Source organism: Schistocerca piceifrons, chromosome X (genome assembly GCF_021461385.2).
Source record: "Schistocerca piceifrons isolate TAMUIC-IGC-003096 chromosome X, iqSchPice1.1, whole genome shotgun sequence".
In the NCBI taxonomy this organism is placed as follows: Eukaryota; Metazoa; Arthropoda; class Insecta; order Orthoptera; family Acrididae; genus Schistocerca; species Schistocerca piceifrons.
Window position 1 is genome coordinate 666379949 of NC_060149.1, and position 19655 is coordinate 666399603.

A 19655-nucleotide genomic window follows, 5' to 3' on the forward strand; every position below is an offset into this window, starting at 1 on the left:
AAACACTTCGTCACTCACTGGCTCATACTTTGCTGGACCCTACGCAACACACCTGCATCCACCACTGCCAAAGCAGCAGACACACAAGCTATTAGGTCATGTACATCCATGGGTGGAATACTATAAACTTGTTCCGGTAAGTGTCCCCACAAACAAAAATCTGGTGGATTGTGAAGGTCTGGGGAACACACAGCCCAGAACATTGGACCACCACGACCAATCCATTTCCCTGGAAACACTTCATTTAAATAGCTATGCACAGTCATTTTGAAGTGTGGCAGTGCACCACCATGCTGAAACCATAGCTGTCACCGAACACCAAGTGGAACATTTTCTAATGCATCTGGCAAAGCATTCAAAGAAACAGACGATACAGGCGTGTATTAAACTTGTCTGGGAATACGTCAGGGCCCAAAAGCACTACTCCCGTAATTCCAGTTCACAGGTCTGTGCCAAAGTTTCAACGATGGGTTGAGTTCTGACCAATAATGGCTGTTGAGTAGGTTGAACATACCTTCACTAGTGAAAGTAGATTCGTCAGTACTTCTCATGTTAGTTATGGAATGTTCGTATACGTAATGATATGGATGCAGTTCTTCATCTTGCACCACTTCAACAACCAGTCTTTGAGATACCTTTAAGTGCCTTGCAATAACACAGGTACTTCACTGAAGTGACTGGGGAACAGTTTCAAGAATCACATTCTCTGTTTGTGGAGTACGTCTAGTCCTTGGATGACCTCTGTCGATCACTTGTGGGCAAATGTTACCAGTTTCCCATACGTGTAGCTTCAGGTGGCAGAAAACACTCTTAGTGGGCTGGTGCCTTTGAGGGTAATGCAGCAAACACACAAGCAGCAGCGCCGGCCGCGCCGGCCGTGCGGTTCTGGCGCTGCAGTCCGGAACCGCGGGACTGCTACGGCGCAGGTTCGAATCCTGCCTCGGGCATGGGTGTGTGTGATGTCCTTAGGTTAGTTAGGTTTTAGTAGTTCTAAGTTCTAGGGGACTTATGACCTAAGATGTTGAGTCCCATAGTGCTCAGAACCCTTTGAACCATTTTTGAACAAGCAGCAGCAGCAGCAGCAGCAACAGCAACAGCTTGGTTATCTGATGCACCTAGCACCAAAAGCATATTGACATATTCATCATTTATGTACTCCATCAGAAGCTGTCTAGCATGAACTTGACATAACCAGTTATGGTTGTGCACCGAGTGTTAGTACACACATGCCTGTAGTTTAATGGATCCCATTGTCATGTGACAAAATGATGCGCTTATAAATGATGAGAACTAGGGAATGGACATCTAAAAAAATAAAAAGGAACCTGACGAGGATTCAAACCAAAGCTCCATAGTGTGTGTGTGTTTGATATCCCAGCAGTCTATTCAGTGAGATACAACTGCTGGTATGGTACAGCAGATGATACACGTTCCTCTGCATATTCCGCTGTGCTACACAATGTGACAATGTTGCCAGCTCCTCGCTTTCATACCCTGGTTTTCAAAATGAACCCAATCTGATTTTGTCAGATAAACTTTTGTCTGGACTCTGCATGATGAATCACAGGCTGACCTCCAAGGGCAGCATTTTTTCTTTACCCTGTATATAAAGGGGAGAAAGGGGGTGTGTGCATGCATGCTGATAGGAAGTTTAATAACACTATGTTCAAAGTAACAATTGGCAACCATCCAAATCTTCCCACTTACACATATTCAAATAAATGAAAATTTGCAGATATGAATGTTACTATTATTTTTTTATTAACTGTGTCCTTTTGCAAAAGAATTGGGTTTATTTTCAACATATCAACTTATTAACAGCAAAGCAAATAAGAGAAGTTGTGTTAAAAATAACAAAGAAAGAACGAATGAAAGAAAGTGGGGATATGGGAAAATGTAACAAGAAAGGGGCATAACAACAGTATTTCTGATAGTTCTGTTATTGTTGAGCTAAATAACAGATTTAGTCTGTTACCTGTTGGAAGGGTAGGAACCTCGTACAGTTCTAAGTTAATAGGGTGGAGAAGACCATTAATTTAGTATCCGATAGTGATTTGGATTCCCCACCTGAGTGTCAACAGGGATAACACGTAAAAAGATACTCGAGCTACATAATCCGAGCACAATTTGCTCCCATGCAAAATGTTGCCACTGTCAGCACCTCGTGTGGAGCTGGCCACTGACAAGTTAGCAGTAAACTATGCAGCTCAGCTCTTGCTAGTCTTTGAAGCCTTTAGTTGTGCACCACTGAACAGGCTGATCAGTAGTGTTTTGACCTTGCCTGTATTACGTCTGTGACTTGGATTGATCTCTGGACTACTGCATATTCTTAAGATGACTTTGCTACACTCTGGACTTGGCTTTCGTTAGCTGTTCACTTCGTGAACTCCACTGTCATTAACTTCAGAAATCGTCTGTTTGTACCACCTGTCTCTGTGTTACTGCTGGTGAGTGATCATAAACTGTTTTTTACCTACGCAACACAGGATACAAAAATTAATAAAAATTTCAAACACACATCAAAAACTGAGTTGAGTAGAAAAGGAAAGATCTTGTTGCTCGTAGCAGTCGTGGCGGAAGTGTAAGCCAACAGCTACAGGAGAAAGTATGATCAGGGTACCAGGTCACAAACATAACAAGCCATTGTTCTAGCCTTAGCCAGGTAATAGAGGATATTTAAGCACTGTCTAGGAATTTCAGTTACGACCAGGTATGGCAATTGTGGGGGCAGACAACAGTCTGGCTAAACACAGAGAATATAGTATAAAGAATGACTTGGGTAAGCTACATGCAGCCAGCAAGCAAACAATGGAAAATCCAGAATGGAATGTAACAATATTATGAGAAGGAAAGTTGCTGCTCACCATATATAATGCTGCATCACAGATAGGCACAACAAAAAGATTTTCACACGTAACGTTTTCGGCCAATGGCCTTTGTCAACAAAAAACACACACACACACACGAGCACAAACAACTGCAGTCTCATGCAGCTGAAACCACACTGCAAGTAGCAGCACCAGTGCATGATGGGAGTGGCAGCTGGGTGGGGGAAAGGAGGTGGGTGGAGCAGGAAGGGGGAGGGATAGTATGGTGGGGATGGTGGGCAGTGAACTGCTGCAGGTTGGGCGGCAGGCAGGGAGGGGGGAGGGAAGGGGAGGGGGAAGGGGGGGAAGTAGCGGAAAAACAGAGACAGAGGGAAATGAATAAAACAATAAAATAAATTAAAAAAAGAGAGGAAAAAAGACTGGGTGTGCTGGTGGATTGACAGCTGTGTAGTGCTGGAATGGGAACAGGAAAGGGGCTGGATGAGTGAGGACAGTGACTAACAAAGGTTGGGGCCAGGAGGGTTATGGGAAAGTAGGATGTATTGCAGGGAAAGTTCCCACCTGCGTAGTTCAGAAAAGCTGAAGTTGGTGGGAAGGATCCATACGGCACAGGCTGTGAAGCAGTCATTGAAATGAAAGACATCATATTTGGCAGTGTGTTCAGCAACAGGGTGGTGCAGTTGTTTCTTGGTCACAGTTTGTCGGTGGCCATTCATGCGGAGAGACAGTTTGTCGGTGGCCATTCATGCGGAGAGACAGCTTGTTGGTTGTCATGCCTACATAGAATGCAGCATAGTGGTTGCAGCTTAGCTTGTAGACCACATGACTGGTTTCACAGGCCTTTGACGGGATAGGTGATGTTAGTGATTGGACTGGTGGTGGTGGTGGTGGTGGTGGTGGTGGGAGGATGTATGGGACAGGTCTTGCATCTAGGCCTATTACAGGGGTATGATCCATGAGGTAAGGGATTGGGGGCAGGGGTTGTGTAAGGATGGACAAGTATATTGTGTAGGTTCATTGGGTGGTGGAATACCACTATGGGAGGGGTGGGGAGGATAGTGGGCAGGACATTTCTCATTTCAGGGCACAATGAGAGGTAATCAAAACCCTGGAAGAGAATGTATTTCAGTTGCTCCAGTAGTGGGAGGTACTGAGTTACAAGGGGAACGCTTCTCTGTCGCTGGACGGTGGGGCTTTTGAGAGGTGGTGGGAGACTGGAAAGATAAGGCACAAGAGATTAGTTTTTATACAAGGTTGGGAGGATAATTATGGTCAGCGAAGGCTTCAGTGAGACCCTTGGTATATTTCAAGAGGGACTGCTCGTCATTGCAGATGCGACGACCACAGGTGGCTAGGTTGTGCGGAAGGGACTTCTTGGTGTGGAGGCTGTCTAAGTGAAGGTATTGCTGGTGGTTGTAGGTTTGATATGGATGGAAGTACTGATGTAGCCATCTTCGAGGTGAAGTTTAACATCTAGGAAGGTGGCTTGTTGGATTGAGTAGGACCAGGTGAAGCAAATGGGGGAGAAGTAGTTGAGGTTCTGGAGGAATGTGAATAATCCAGATAGCAAAGATGTCATCAATGAATCTGAACCAGGTGAGGGGTTTAGGATTCTGGGTGTTTAGGAGAGATTCCTCTAGATGGCCCATGAATAGGCTGGCATACGATGGTGCCATGTGGGTGCCCATAGCCGTACCCCGGATTTGTTTGTAGGTAATGCCTTCAAAGGAGAAGTAACTGTGGGTGAGGATGTAGTTGGTCATGGCTACTAGGAAGGAGGTGGTTGGTTTGGAATCCGTTGGGCATTGGGAAAGGTAGAGTTCAATAGCAGTAAGGCCATGGGCATTAGGAATGTTGGTGTACAGGGAGGTGGCATCAACAGTGACGAGCAGGGCACAGTGCGGTAAGGGGACAGCAACTGCGGAGAGTCGGCGGAGGAAATGATTGGTATCTTATATATAGGAGGGTAGGTTCCGGGTAATAGGCTGAGGGTGTTGGTCTACAAGAGCAGAGATTCTCGCAGTAGGGGCACATTAACCAGACACAATGGGGCGTCCTGGATGGTTAGGTTTAGGGACTTTAGGAAGCATGTAGAAGGTAGGAGTGTGGAGAGTGGTAGGGGTGAGTAGAGAGATGGGCTCCGGGTAGAGGTTCTGCTCCCATTCCAGCACTACACAGCTGTCATTCCACCACCACACGCAGTCTTTTTTTTTTATTTATTTTTCTCTATGTCTCTCCTTTTCCGCCACTTCCTCCCCCCCCCCCCTCCCCACATCTCCCCTGCCTGCCACCCAACCTGCAGCACTTCAGTGTCTGCCATCCCCACCATACTATCCTCCCCCTCCCCTCCCCGCCCCAGCCTCCTCCTTTCCGCCACCCAGTCGTCACTCCCATCACACACTGGTGCTGCTGCTCACAGTGTGGTTTCAGTTGCCTGAGACTGAAGTTGCGTGTGTGAGTTGCATTTGTGTGCAGTTTTGTGTGTGTGTGTGTGTGTGTGTGTGTGTGTGTGTGTGTGTGTGTGCGTGTGTGTGTGTGCGCGTGTGCGAGTGCGAGTGCACGCGTGTGCGTACGCGCGTGTACGTTTGTGTGTCTATTGTTGACAGAGGCCATCGACCAAAAGCTTTAAGTGTGAAAATCTTTTTGTTGTGCCTATCTGCAACTCAGCACCTCCACTATATCATGAGTAGCAGCTTTCATTCTCTTAATATTGCTACGTGCAGCAAACTCTCACAAAAATGAGGCTTTGTCAAGTTTCTGCAGCGGCATAATCATACCCAAGACACGGACTTTGTCTTAACAACAGTGGGGAAACACACATTAGCTGTTATTAAAGGTGAAAATAGAAAATATGGGGGAGGGGGGGAGCACTATGGTAGAATTCCTGTGATTACAGTTGTGAGGGGTAAGACACTCTTTTATGCTACAAATCTTGTTTGGACAGACTGCTTTACAAGAGGTCCAGACAAATGAAGTAACAAAAACAGATGAAACTTGTCTGTCAGGAATAAGAATATTGGAGGACTACAAAGTTAAGGAACATCTTATCTGTTAATATGATCTAGAATTTCAACAGAAGTTTAAGTATTACATGTGTCTGAACACCATGTACATGCAGGAATCTATGTGTTAAACACACAAAAATTATTAGCCATTGCTGTAGGGAAACTACGAAAGGAGTAGCAGTTGAAATGTTGTTGGAATAACATTATTAATATTAATTTTAATTTTAATAATGAACAGCCTCAGTTGCACCGTTTACCTAGAAATTTACTTAGGTTTCAGTCGGGATAACCCAACCTTCTTCAGAATAACAGTATCTATCGTTTGTCCATAGTGGACATCGTCAAACAAACTACAAATCCATAAATTGTCGTCAGAATGTAAAACTTACTGGTACTGCCTCGGCCCCACTTTGCAACCGCGATGCGGCAGCTACGAGTGCTGTACAGTTCCAGTACAGCACTCGCGGCTGCCACATCGCGGTCGCGAAGTGGGGCTGAGGCAGTGTCAGATAAGTTTCACATTCGGACGATAATTTATGGATTTGTAGTTTTAGCTTGACAAACAATAGATACTGATATTCTGAAGAAGTTTGGGTTATCCCTACTGAAACCTAGGTAAATGGTGCAACTGAGGCTGTTCATTATTAAAATTAATATTTATACAGTTACTGACAGGGCTGCGAAATGTTGAAGATATTTAGGAATAACATTAAGTTAAAATCTATTGAAACCACTAGTTCCTGCTTAGATCGACCACCGGAAGCAGCATTTATGGATTGTTGTGACAGGAAAAGTCATTTATAATTATTGAAATATACAGATACACACGATCAAATATTCTTAGAAAATATCTGAGTAATTATTGTCCACCTAGTAAGACAAAACAAATGGTGGTCTGTGAGATTTTGTGTTGTGGAAAGTTCTGGTAGAATGTACATACTTTTGGACTAAAGGAGACCACTCAACAAAAAGTGGAAGTGGTGAGTCATCAAGGAGGGGAAAAACTTGCTAGCTCTTTGAGAAATCTTTTTTTGAGCTAGTTTAAAATAATTATAAAAGTAGGTTGATGTGAGGTAGTGTCGGGTGAGGTATGTATAGATAGTGTGTAGCGGGAGGCAGGGAGAGGGATTGGGACTCGGATTGGGTGGCTAGCGGCTCAGAGGGAAGCAACCAGTTTGCTGGTTAGGAATGTGGGAGGGTAGGGTGGCAGGTAAATGGGCTTGGCATGTGATGCATGGTTGTCTGAGCTAGTGGGGAGTGGCACAAGCTGAAGGTTATGTTGGGACAGGAACTGGGAGGGGGTGATAGGACAGAGGACGAGGAAACTGTTGGGTGCAGGGTACAGGGACAGTGGGTTACGGGAGATTGAGGCCAGAACAACTATGAGAGTGTAGGACATGTTATAAAGGTAACTCTCATCTGTATAGTTCAGAGAAGTTGGCGATGGAGGTAAGGATTTGGATGGCTGTCAAGGCCTCTGTCTCCAGTAACCTACTGTCCAACATCCTCCACCCAATAGTTTCCCTTCCTTCAGTCCTATCATCCCCTCCCAATTCACATCCCCATGTCACCTTTAGAGTGTGCCGCTCACCACCGGCTCTGACAATCTTACATCATATGTCCAGTCCATGTACCTGCCATCCTTCCCTCCCTCATTCCGAGCCAGCAAACCGGCTGCCTCCTTCTGAGTTGCTAGGCAGTCACCCACACTCCCTCTCCCTGTCTCCCTTCCTATATCCACATCACCTGACACTACTACCACCACCACAACCTAATCTACCTGCCTAAATGCAGCAGTGGCATTGTTTGTCCAGCTGGCACCATGAAGGGCAAAGACATGTGCCTGTGTGTGCCTCTGTGTGTGTGTGTGTGTGTGTGTGTGTGTGTGTGTGTGTGTGTGTGTGTGTTTCTTTGCGTATTTTACCTTAGCCTGAAGGAGGATTACTCTAAAAGCTAGCAAGTTCTCTTTCTTTCTGTGAGGGGCTATTGACAACAACGCCTTTTTTGTGAGTGGTCGCCTTTAATTCAAAATTATTTACATTTTGTGCAGATTTTGATCTTAATTTTCTGTAAGATTCAGATAAAAGAAACTATTCTGAAATATTATTTAACACTTATAGCATGTTCTGTTGTTAATTTTCCCATCACAATTACACAGGAAAGCAGTACACTAATAGACAATATTTTCATAGGTGAACACTTAATTAATTTTATAAATGTTTGTCCATCAGTAAATGGCTTTCCTGACCATGATGCACAACTACCTACACCAAATACCTGAATAAAATAAAGTGGTATTGTGGGACACAAAATAGTTAATGAACAGAAAACAAAGTGTCAAAGCAGCCTTAGACTAAGCTGATAGCAGGAATGCATATAATGTGACATGTCTTTTCTAAATTTAACATATATACAGGGTGTTTGGGGAGTAAAAGTCAATATTTTAAACAGTGATAGTGCATGCAATTCTAAACAAAAAAATGTTATATGAACATAGGTCCACAAATGCTTCGTTAGGGAGATATAGGTATTGAAAGAAACTTTAATTCTGCAAAATTGATGTGTGCAACATGAACGTATACGCAGTACAACTGGACCGTAACACATGCCATGTCTATGCTACACAACCTAACACATATTATGGTCACGTGACGTACGTAGTACAATCACTCATTGTTTGCACAGTTGTGCCATGTAAGCCGCATTGTGTAGTGTACTGGCAACTGATTTGTTAGCTGTGTAGTGTATGGTGTTAACTGTGTTCGGACAAGTGCTGCCAACAATGTTACACATGTACAGTAATGAGGAATACGCAGATAAGGTATACGTTTAAGGCTTCTGCGATGGTAGTGCTACCAGTGCAAGAGAAGAATACCACAGGCACTTTCCGACTCGACGATTACCTGATCGCAGGGTGTTTACCAAAGTGTTTATCACTTTGCGTGCAACAGGCTCTCTTCCAAGTATACATTTTTCTTCCAAGTATACATTTTTCTTCCAAGTGTGCACGTCAACAAGCTTTGCAAGAACAGGAAGAAATTATCTCAAGTGTTGAGCAAAGTCTCAGTACGAGCATACAAAGAATGTCACTGCGTATGAATTTCCTCACAGACATGTGTACGGGAAATATTACCAGCAGAAAACCTGTATCCATTTCACATACAGCATGTCCAAAATCTCCACATTGGCGACAATGCCCAACAATTTCAATTCTGTCACTGGCTAATTGAGAATCGTCATTTGCTTTCATATATACTATTCACTAACAAAGCCCAGGAAAGAACAACACACGCAATTATTATTGATGGTCATCGGAAAATACACATGCTTCAGTGGATAGCTATTTCCAAGTTTGTTTCACCATAAATGTTTGGTGCGGCATGATTGGTAACCTTTTAATAGGTCCATATATTATCAATCAGTAATTGACGGGAGAGGTACCTGCCCTTTTTTGGAAAATTCATTTGTGGAACTATTGGAAGATGTTCCTTTAGCCAAGCGAACTGGAATGTACTTTCAACATGATGGTGCCCCTCCACATGTTACTTTACGTGTGAGGGACCGTCTCAACTGCAACTATCCTATTCGCTGGATTGGCCATGGCTGTGCTATTAACTGGCCTCCAAGATCACCTGACCTTAGACCTTTAGATTTCTGTTTATCGGGTGCACAGAGTGAAGGTAAATACACAAGATGAACTGCTTGGTCACATCATGGACACTGCTGAATTGATTAGGAACCAACCACAGGCAACTGAACAAGCAAAACAACATGTTATCGCTAGAGTGCAAAATTGCATTGACGAACCTGTTCTGTGAACTGTCCATCTGTACGATAAGTATTATATCTTTTTCAACTGAATACATGTCGTAATGCATTATTTACTAAATGCAAAGTAAATAAACATTATGTAAAATGTGTAACATAGTTGTAATTCTTTGTAACATTGTTTTCAAGAAAATCACGTTACCGTCCAGTTGTATTGCGTATACGTTCACGCTGCTCACATCAATTTTGCAGAATTAAAGTTCCTTTCAATACCCATACCTCCCTCACGAAGCATTTGTGGACCTATGTCCATGTAACATTTTTTTTTTTCAGAATTACTTATACTATCACTGTGTAAAATACTGACCTTGCTTCCCCAAACACCAAACATCAATTTCTCAAGAAAGTACATTATAGGACTAATATTTTCTATTTTGAGTCATCAGTCCTCCAACTTGTTTGATGCAGCAAACCGAGACTTCCTCTCCTGTGCAAAACTCTCCACCTCAGAGAATCAGAACAGCACTTAAACACAACATTCTGAACTATTTGTTGGATATGTTGCTATCTCTGTCTTCTTCTACAATTTGTATCCTCTATAGCTCACTCAAGTACCAGTGAAGTTTTTCCCTTACATCTTAACGTATGTCCTACAATGCTTTATCTCCTTCCTCTCAGTGTTTTCCACATATGTCTCTTCAGCATTTTTGCAAAGATACTCCCCATTTCTTATCTTGTTGTTGTTGTTGTTGTCTTCAGTCCTGAGACTGGTTTGATGCAGCTCTTCATGCTACTCTATCCTGTGCAAGCCTCTTCATCTCCCAGTACCTACTGCAGCCTACATCCTTCTGAATCTGCTTAGTGTTTTCATCTGTTGGTCTCCCTCTGCGGTTTTTACCCTCCACGCTGCTCTCCAGTACCAAATTGGTGATCCCTTGATGCCCCAGAACATGTCCTACCAACCGATCCCTTCTTCTATTCAAGTTTTGCGACAAACTCCTCTTCTCCCCAATTCTATTCAATACCTCCTCATTAGTTATGTGATCTACCAATCTAATCTTCAGCATTCTTCTGTAGCACCACATTTCGAAAGCTTCTATTCTCTTCTTGTCTAAACTATTTATCGTCCATGTTTCACTTCCATACATGGCTCCACACCATACAAATACTTTCAGAAACGACTTCCTGACACTTAAATCAATACTCTATGTTAACAAATTTCTCTTCTTCAGAAACGCTTTCCTTGCCACTGCCAGTCTACATTTTATACCTTCTCTACTTCGACCATCAACAGTTATTTTGCTCCCCAAATAGCAAAACTCCTTTACTACTTTAAGGGTCTCATTTCCTAATCTAATTCCCTCAGCATCACCCGACTTAATTCGACTACATTCCATTATCCTCATTTTGCTTTTGTTGATGTTCATCTTATACCCTTCTTTCAAGACACTGTCCATTCCGTTCAACTTCTCTCCCAAGTCCTTTGCAGTCTCTAACAGAATTACAATCTCATTGGCGAAATTCAAAGTTTTTATTTCTTCTCCATGGATTTTAGTACCTACTCTGAACTTTTCCTTCATTTCCTTTACTGCTTGCTCAATATACAGATTGAATAGCATCGGGGAGAGGCTACAGCCCTGTCTCACTCCCTTCCCAATCACTGCTTCCCTTTCATGTCCCTCGACTCTTATAACTGCAATCTGCTTTCTGTACAAATTGTAAATAGCCTTTCGCTTGTTAGCTCACCTAATTTTCAGCGTCCTTCTATACCGCTACATCTGAAATGGTTTGGTTCTCTTCTTTTCTGGTTTCCCGACAGTCCATGATTCCCTTTGTGCAAGGCTGTGTTCCAGACACTTTTCCTTAGAATTTTCTTCCTCAAATTAAGACATTTTGATATTAGTAGACTTATTTTGGTCAGGAGCGCTCTCTGCCTGTGCTAGTGTGCCTTTTATGTCATGCATGTTTTATCTGACATATATCACTTTGCTTTAAAGATAGCAGAATTCCTTGACTTTGTCTACTTTGTGGTCCAAAATTTTGACGGCGAGTTTCTCACTTATCTCATTTCTGCTATTCCTCATTATTTTCATCTTTCTTTGGTTTACTCGCAGTTCATATACTATCTTAGTAGACTGTTCATTCCATTCAGTATGTCTTTGATGCTTCCAGACTTTGACCTAGGATAGAATCATCATCAACAAATCTCATTACTGATACTCTTTTAACCTAAATTTTAATCCCACTCCTAACCTCAATTTTAATTTCCATCATTGCTTCTTTGATGTGCAGCTTGAGAATGACTGTATCCTTGTCATACATCTTGGCACTAATAAGGTATTAAAATAAGTATTGGATTACAGAAGGAAAAAAAAATCATGGTCATGGAAAAGGAAATTCTACAAAATACTGTACTTCCGTAAGAAAAGTGACTACAAAATCTAAACACCTTTGTAAATATCTAAAATTAATAATTCAGATAATAAAATTAGATCTATATCAGCAATAGTTAAAACAGAAACCAAGAAATCAGTTAAGCAATGTGAGGGCTTTGTTATTAAAGGAGGAGGCCAAATAATAAATGACTGTAGCCACATAAGCAAAATATTTAATAATCACTTCCTTGAAGCAGCTTAAAATATCACCATGGGTTGTCCATCGGATAAAACATTAGAATAGACACAAGAAGCAATTCCTCAAACATACAGGTAAATCAAAATTACTCCAAGTTCTGCCCTGCCATAAAAATTACAACTATTATTAACTGTCTCAAAACCAACAACTCTAATGGAATTGACAATATCTCTAAACATAGTACTAAAATCCTGTGCTTCAAATATATGCAATGTATTCAGTGCATTGCAAGGAACATTTCCAGACTGTTTGAAATATACTATTGTCAGACCTCTTCAAAAGAAAGTTAGTAAGACAGATATTAGTATACCATTGACCAATCTCATTCCTTACCACCTCCTTGAAGGTGCTGGAAACTGCATGCAAGAACTATAACACGCCTCTCCCACAATAATATACTTAGTCTCACTTTCTATTTCAAAAGGGCCTCTACACAACATGCGGTTTTCACCAGTCAGATTATACAAAATTTAAATGAGAAAATATTGTCAGTCAGTATTTTCTATGATTGTCGGAAGCATTTGATTGCGCATATCACATTATTCTCCTACAGAAGCTAAAATATTATACTACCAGAGATCTTGCTGTAACTGGTTTGCATCCTACCTGCCTAAAATGGTGCACAGTGTCACATTAAGAAACCCAGGGAGTGTAAACAATGGTACACGTACATTCATAATGGGAAATAATTACTGCAGGTGCACAATAGGGAAAAATATTGGGTACACACTGCTCACAATGCTAGTATTATAATCAATCCTAGAAGAGACACATCAACTCCTGAAAATGTAAACTCAACTTACATAAAACATAATACACACTATTATGTACTGCAGAAGGCCTGACCACAACATTAGAAATAATGGACAAGGACACAGAGGAGTGGTTTATTAATAAGGGATTGGACCTCCATTTGCCCGTAATACAGCTCCAATTCCTCTTAGAATACCAACATATAATGATCAGATCTCCAGTGGAATGTTATGCCACTCTTCGATCAGAACCTCTTCTAACTCCTGTAGTGATGATGGAGGCAGAAATCTACTCCAGAGTCTGCACTCCAATACCGCCCACAAGGGTTCCATAATGCTCAAGTCAGGGGACTGCGCTGGCCAGGAAATACTATGCAGTTCGGTTGCATGCTCCTCATACCACGATTGTACAGTCCTGGCTGCGTGAATGGGTGCATTATCCTCCTGAAATATGGCATCATTGTTGGGGAACATTTGAATCATGGGGTGCACCTGATCACCTAAAATGTTCACGTAATCGTTGGCTGTAACACAGCTTTTGACAGTAATGATGGGAAAATCAGAATACCATGAAATGACTGCCCGCACCACCACAATTCCACTCCATGCTTACCTGTTGGAATCGAGCAATCACGATGGCAGGTTTATTTTGGCATTCACCACACGTAAACTGAATACGATGCTGGAAATAACGAAAATGTTCACTTGTCCGACCATATGACGGGTTTCTACCGATCAGGCGTCCAGGATTTATGCACCTGACACCATGTTATACACTTCTTTGCATTGGTTGTTGTCACTAATGGTTCGGTATAGCAGCTTGTCCATGAATATTCGCTTTATGGAGTTCTCGTTGGACAGTGTCGATAGATAGGGGTCACGAAGATAGGTATTGATCTCTGCAGTCACTTTAGCTGCCGTAGATTTGTATTGTTTTGACACAATTCGTGTTAGCGTACGACGATATCCGTCATTTAGTTTTGATTTGTGCCCACTATTGTGTATACACGATGAAGTCTTTCGATATTTTGTGTAGGCCGTCATGACTGTTGAAACAATCGCTCTTGAAACATTCAGTAAGTTGGCTGTCATGTTTACTGATGCTCCAGCTCATCAGGCCCCCACAATCTGCACTCTTTGGAACTCTGTTAGGTCTTTCAATGCGCGTCGGCCTCGGCCTCTGAATGCAAATGCGAACTCTGCACCACTCATACACAACCTGTACTGATGCCTAGTCCGTACTGAACACGCACAGTCCAGCTCGACACGTGCCCTACCTGTGTTGTTGACCGTCAATCATCATCCTGCTATTATCAACGTTAACATTATTTTGCCTATCCTCTGTAAATCTATTAATGCAACAAAATATTCTAACTTCTTAAATTAAAATACTTAGAAGTTCTAGGTAACTCCTCATTGAGGAAAGAAAATGTTTCTTGCACAGAAGTCAATTCTCCACTCTAGAGCCTATTGTAGACATCTCCTTAAACAGTTGGGCATACTGACAACAGCCTATCAGCATTTTCACTCCTTTGTGAAACAACAGCTTTGACCACCACCCAGAGTGTGTGTGCGTGCGTGTGTGTGTGTGTGTGTGTGTGTGTGTGTGTGTGTGTGTGTGTGTCAGAGAACCATCCTCAATAAAGACGCACTAGAGTTCTGGGCTTTTCCACTTTTTGCAAAAACCCCTTTGCTAGGTGGGGTGGTTAACTGCATACATTTGTATAAATCATCCAAAAGTATTTCTTACAGAAGTCACAAACAGGCCTTTATAAAAGCTAAGCGTATTCAATACTGACATGAAGAAGGCATGAACATTCAACTCACTCTTTTAGTTAATGTACAAATGCACAAAGAGACTGGGAGACGAGCGGGGGGGGGGGGGGGGGGGGCTGGATAAATGGTGCAGTAATAATGCTCATATTTCTTGTCAGGTATTAATACACAGCTACAGGCATTCATGAATTGCTTTCTGATGCAAGAAAGTGTTATCTTTGCTCAGTGTGTATGTATGTAAAGCAAATTTTGAACATACAAAGATGTACAGGAACCTATTTGCGAATAAGATACAATTCATCTAGCATTTACTGTAAACTGAATCAAGATTGAAAACTGACAAGTTCATACATTAGATACCTTCTTCGCATTCATTGGGGAACGTAATACTTTCTGATGTATTCCATAACCATTTCTATTTCTCACATTTGAAAACAGTGGAGGTTGGGTAGAGTTCAGATACTCTTTAACACAACTTTTCACAGACTGTAGTTTTCCTTTCCGTAATGACCCAGCCGACTGTGGTAAGAACTTATTTTTTGGCATTTTCTGCGTTGATCCATCTCTTTTTGGTGTTTTGCTACCTGCAAAGAAAAAAAATTAACATTTGTTAAAGACCACATTCTCACTTAACAGCACATATAATTTTTGTAGTATGTGGAATCTCACACGGATAGAAAAGGTTTTCTTATTTGAAGCTGATGAAATTAATTTTACCACATCAATCAAACAATTAAACCGAGATGAACATACTGTAGATAATGGTTCGATAATGATTACTCTTACAAAATCTAGACAAAATTAACACACAGCTGCTATAAAAAATTTTTAAAAAATTAGAGTCCTATTTTGTACATTAAGAAACCATAATTTTTTTAAATTTTATGCAAGAGCATCACTTTTTTTCCGGTGTAACATAGTACCGGCATCTATTTTCTAGCTTTTTAAAAGGAGTTTAATTTATTTAGAACAACATGTATTATAAATATCCTGGCAGAGTGCAGTGTCTTTGAAAATGAAATTTTCAGTTTGAATTGGCACCACACACTTTTGTTTCATAAGTTGGCATCAGAAACTGCACTCAGTTCCCTTGTTTATCAGTGTTACAAGCAAGCATTTCAGATATGTTCACATCAGTTTTGAGTCAGTCTAGCTTAGATCAGTTCAACCATTTTTCAAAATGAGTAAAATAGATACACTTTGTGATCAAAAGTAACCAGACACCTGGCTGAAAATGACTTTCAAGTTCGTGGCGCCCTCCAATGGTAATGCTGAAATTCAATATGGTGTTGGCCCACCCTTAGCCTTGACGACAGCTTCCACTCTCGCAGGCATACGTTCAATCAGGTGCTGGAAGGATTTTTGGGGAATGGCAACCCATTCCTCACGGAGTGCTGCACTGAGGAGAGGTATCAATGTTGGTCAGTGAGGCCAGACATGAAGTCGGCGTTACAAACCATCCTAAAGTTGTTCTATAGGTTTCAGGTCAGGCCTCTGTGCAGGCCAGACCTTTACGGGGATGTTATAGTCGTGTAACCACTCTGCCGCAGGCCGTGCATTATGAACAGGTGCTCGATTGTGTTGAAAGATGTAATCACCATCCCAGAATTGCTCTTCAACAGTGGGAAGCAAGAAGGTGCTTCAAACATCAATGTAAGCCTGTGTTGTGATAGTGCCACACAAAACAAGGGGTGCAAGCCCCCTACATGAAAAACACAACCATACCATAACACCACTGCCTCAGAATTTTATTGTTTACGCTGGCAGATGACGTTCACTGGACATTCGCCATACCCACATCCTGCCATCGGATCGCCACATTGTGTACCGTAATTCATCACTCCACACAACGTTTTTCCACTGTTCAATCATCCAATGTTCACGCTCCTTACACCAAAACAAGGTGTCATTTGGCATTTACCGGCATGATGTGTGGCTTATGAGTAGCTGCTCAACTATGAAATCCAAATTTTCTCACTTCCCGTCTAACTGTCATAGTGCTTGCAGTGGATCCTGATGTAGTTTGGAATTCCTGTGTGATGGTCTGGATAGATGCCTGCCTATTACACATTACGACCCTCTTCTAATGATGGCAGTCTCTGTCAGTCAACAGACGAGAGGACTGCCTGCACGCTTTTGTGCTGTATGTGTCCTTTCACGCTTCCACTTCACTATAACATCCGAAACAGTTGATCTATGGATGTTTAGGAGTGTGGAAATCTTGCATACAGACGCATGACACAAGTGACACCCTATCACCTGACCATGTTCGAAGTCCACGAGTTCTGCAGAGCGCCCCATTCTGCTTTCTCATTATGTCTAATGACTAAGGTGGCAGCACAATGCACCTAATATGAAAAACATATGTTTTTGGGGGTGTCCGGATACTATTGCAGAAAATGACTCTTGTGAGAGAAATGCGTGGCTGTATGTCAAGAATAAAATGTTGGTCTGTACACTGTTCCCCTCATGTCTGAGGCCTAGCTGCCAATAAATGGATGGGAATGAAAAATTCAGTGGAGTGGCTAATGGTAAAATTAATCATTTTAGAGAGTTGCAGAAGCAGCAATTAATGTCACTGAGAAAAAAGATGCATGATAGCAAGGAGAGTGCAGGGCATTCAGTATAAAAAAAAAATCTGATGGGCAAAATAAAATATTGGAGAAAGTTTTCTTAAATACTTTGTCTCATAATAATGAAGTAACAGAAAATAGTTTTCAAACTGATAAAGTTGCGAAGAAATTTTGAAGATGCAATAAATTTACAAGAACTTAATGGTGTAGATGTGTGAAATATTCTTCATTCTGTACATTTTTGCGATAACAATGTAAGCCACATTGTAAATGAAATGAGAAAAAACATCAATATACAACATGGTGAAGTCCAAGAACTAAGTGTCCTCATGAATCAGCAAGCCACAGATCCACACTCATTGTGATTATTCGTGTAGTTTTTCCTATGCAAAAGGAATTCTAAATTCTTCAATTATTCATCTTGAAGATTTTGGGCACACTGAAAAATTACTTAAAGGAGTATTTATTGTCTGTAATTTATGATGGTGCTGCTGTGCTATATGGTGTGCATAATGATGTGAAACAGTTAATACACGATAAGTTTCCCAGTACTATTTTCTGCCACTGTGCTAACCAGGGCCATGAATTATTGTCTGTTAGTGGCACAGTGAACAGTGTGACAGGAGTGTACTGCTTCCAGAGTTTTATGAACAAACTTCACGTGATTTATCATGATTCACCTAATAGTGCTGGAAACTACAAGATTATGCAGCAACTCTAGAGCTTCAACTTCTTAAAGTTGGCAGGATTTTAAGAACTCCTGGGTTGCAGCTAGCGTTAGCACCATTTCTGCAGAATGGGAAGACTTTGAAGCCCTCATACATCACTGTGAAGAGGCAAAAGGAGTCAGTAAGAGAGTGAAACATATCTTTAAGAGACATATCTTTAAGAGACATATCTTTAAGAGAGTCTTTTGAGAAAAATATCATCATGCGAGTTTATTCTTTATTTGGGCCTTATGTGCGATGCTCTCAAAGAAGTTAGTCAACTAAGTCTGGTTTTACACGAGAGAAATATTGACTTGTATGAAGCACACATGAGGATAACAAACACACTCCAAATTTTTGAAGGAAGAATTGAAAATCCTTGTCCATACTACAGTATCCCTCTCCAAAGTGAAGAGTCCACTAAGTTCAAAAGGATTTAACTCCACAAAAATGAAATACACAGTCCTGTAATTAGTTCATCTGATTTTTATAAAATGCTGAAAGAATCTGTTGGAGAGAGTTTGCTTCAAGGAGATGATCATTTGCCTGAATGTGCAAAGATTTTAGATTCCAAGTATGGACCAGGAAATCCTGGGAAGCACATGTCATTCGATGAAGCCAAAATTAGGAAGTTAGCCTGTAAATCTCCCTTAAATGAAAGAGAAGCAATTTGTGGTTTCACTGAATATCTTCAAGAAAATAAATTTCCAGATACACTACTTCCTCTGAAGCGCACTTTGGCCATGATTGTAATATCTTCTAACAAATAGGAAAAGGGTTTCCGTCAAATGAATCTTACAGTTACTTCATCTATGCTTGTAAGAACAACTTCTGTATTGCTGTTCATCAAGATGGCAAAACCTCAGTTCAAACCTAAGAAATTGTAGATTAGAGGATACGTTAAAATTGTGAAAGTTGCTGGAAGAACATCTTTGTAATAGCACCGTTTTTTTCCTGGCGGTGGGAGGGGGGGGGGGGGGGGGGGGGTTGAACAGGAGTATTTACTAACACACGTGCAGCAACTTCAAAATTGCAAACAAAGTTTCTGCTGGAATGTGACCTGATAATCTTTATTGTAAAAGTGTGCTCATTGAAACAAAAAAACTCTTGTATATGTACTAATAATCACCAGAGTGAATAATTATGACAGGGACTCCACTTCCGTTTTTTTTAGCACCACCTAGGCAGCCAAAGGAAACTTCCATAGTTCACGAACCTACGCGAATTGTAAATGGTTGCGAAAACACACTTGACCTCTTAGCCACAAACAATCCAGAGCTAATAGAGAGCATCATGACTCATACAGGGATTAGTGATCACAAGGTCGCTGTAGCTAGGCTCAATACCATTTCTTCCAAATCCACCAGAAACAAACGCAAAATAATTTTATTTAAAAACTCGGATGAAGTGCCACTAGAAGCCTTCCTAAGAGACAATCTCCATTGCTTCCGAACTGACTTTGCAAATGTAGACGAGATGTGGCTCAAATTCAACGATATAGTAGCAACAGCAATTGAGAGATCCATACCTCATCAATTGGTAAGAGATGGAACTGATCCCCCCTGGTACATGAAACAGGTCCGAACGCTGTTGCAGAGGCAACAGAAAAAGC

General features: G+C 41.4%; 1 protein-coding gene across 2 annotated transcripts in view; it reads right to left on the reverse strand.

The window, feature by feature from the left end:
- LOC124722979 overlaps positions 1–19655 on the reverse strand; it is a 241189-nt gene that overhangs the window by 39876 nt on the left and 181658 nt on the right. For both annotated transcript variants that reach the window (XM_047248149.1, XM_047248148.1), the window contains one exon: positions 15124–15347. In XM_047248149.1, coding sequence (XP_047104105.1) covers positions 15124–15347 — 224 coding nt within the window. The remainder of the gene's footprint in view (positions 1–15123; positions 15348–19655) is intronic.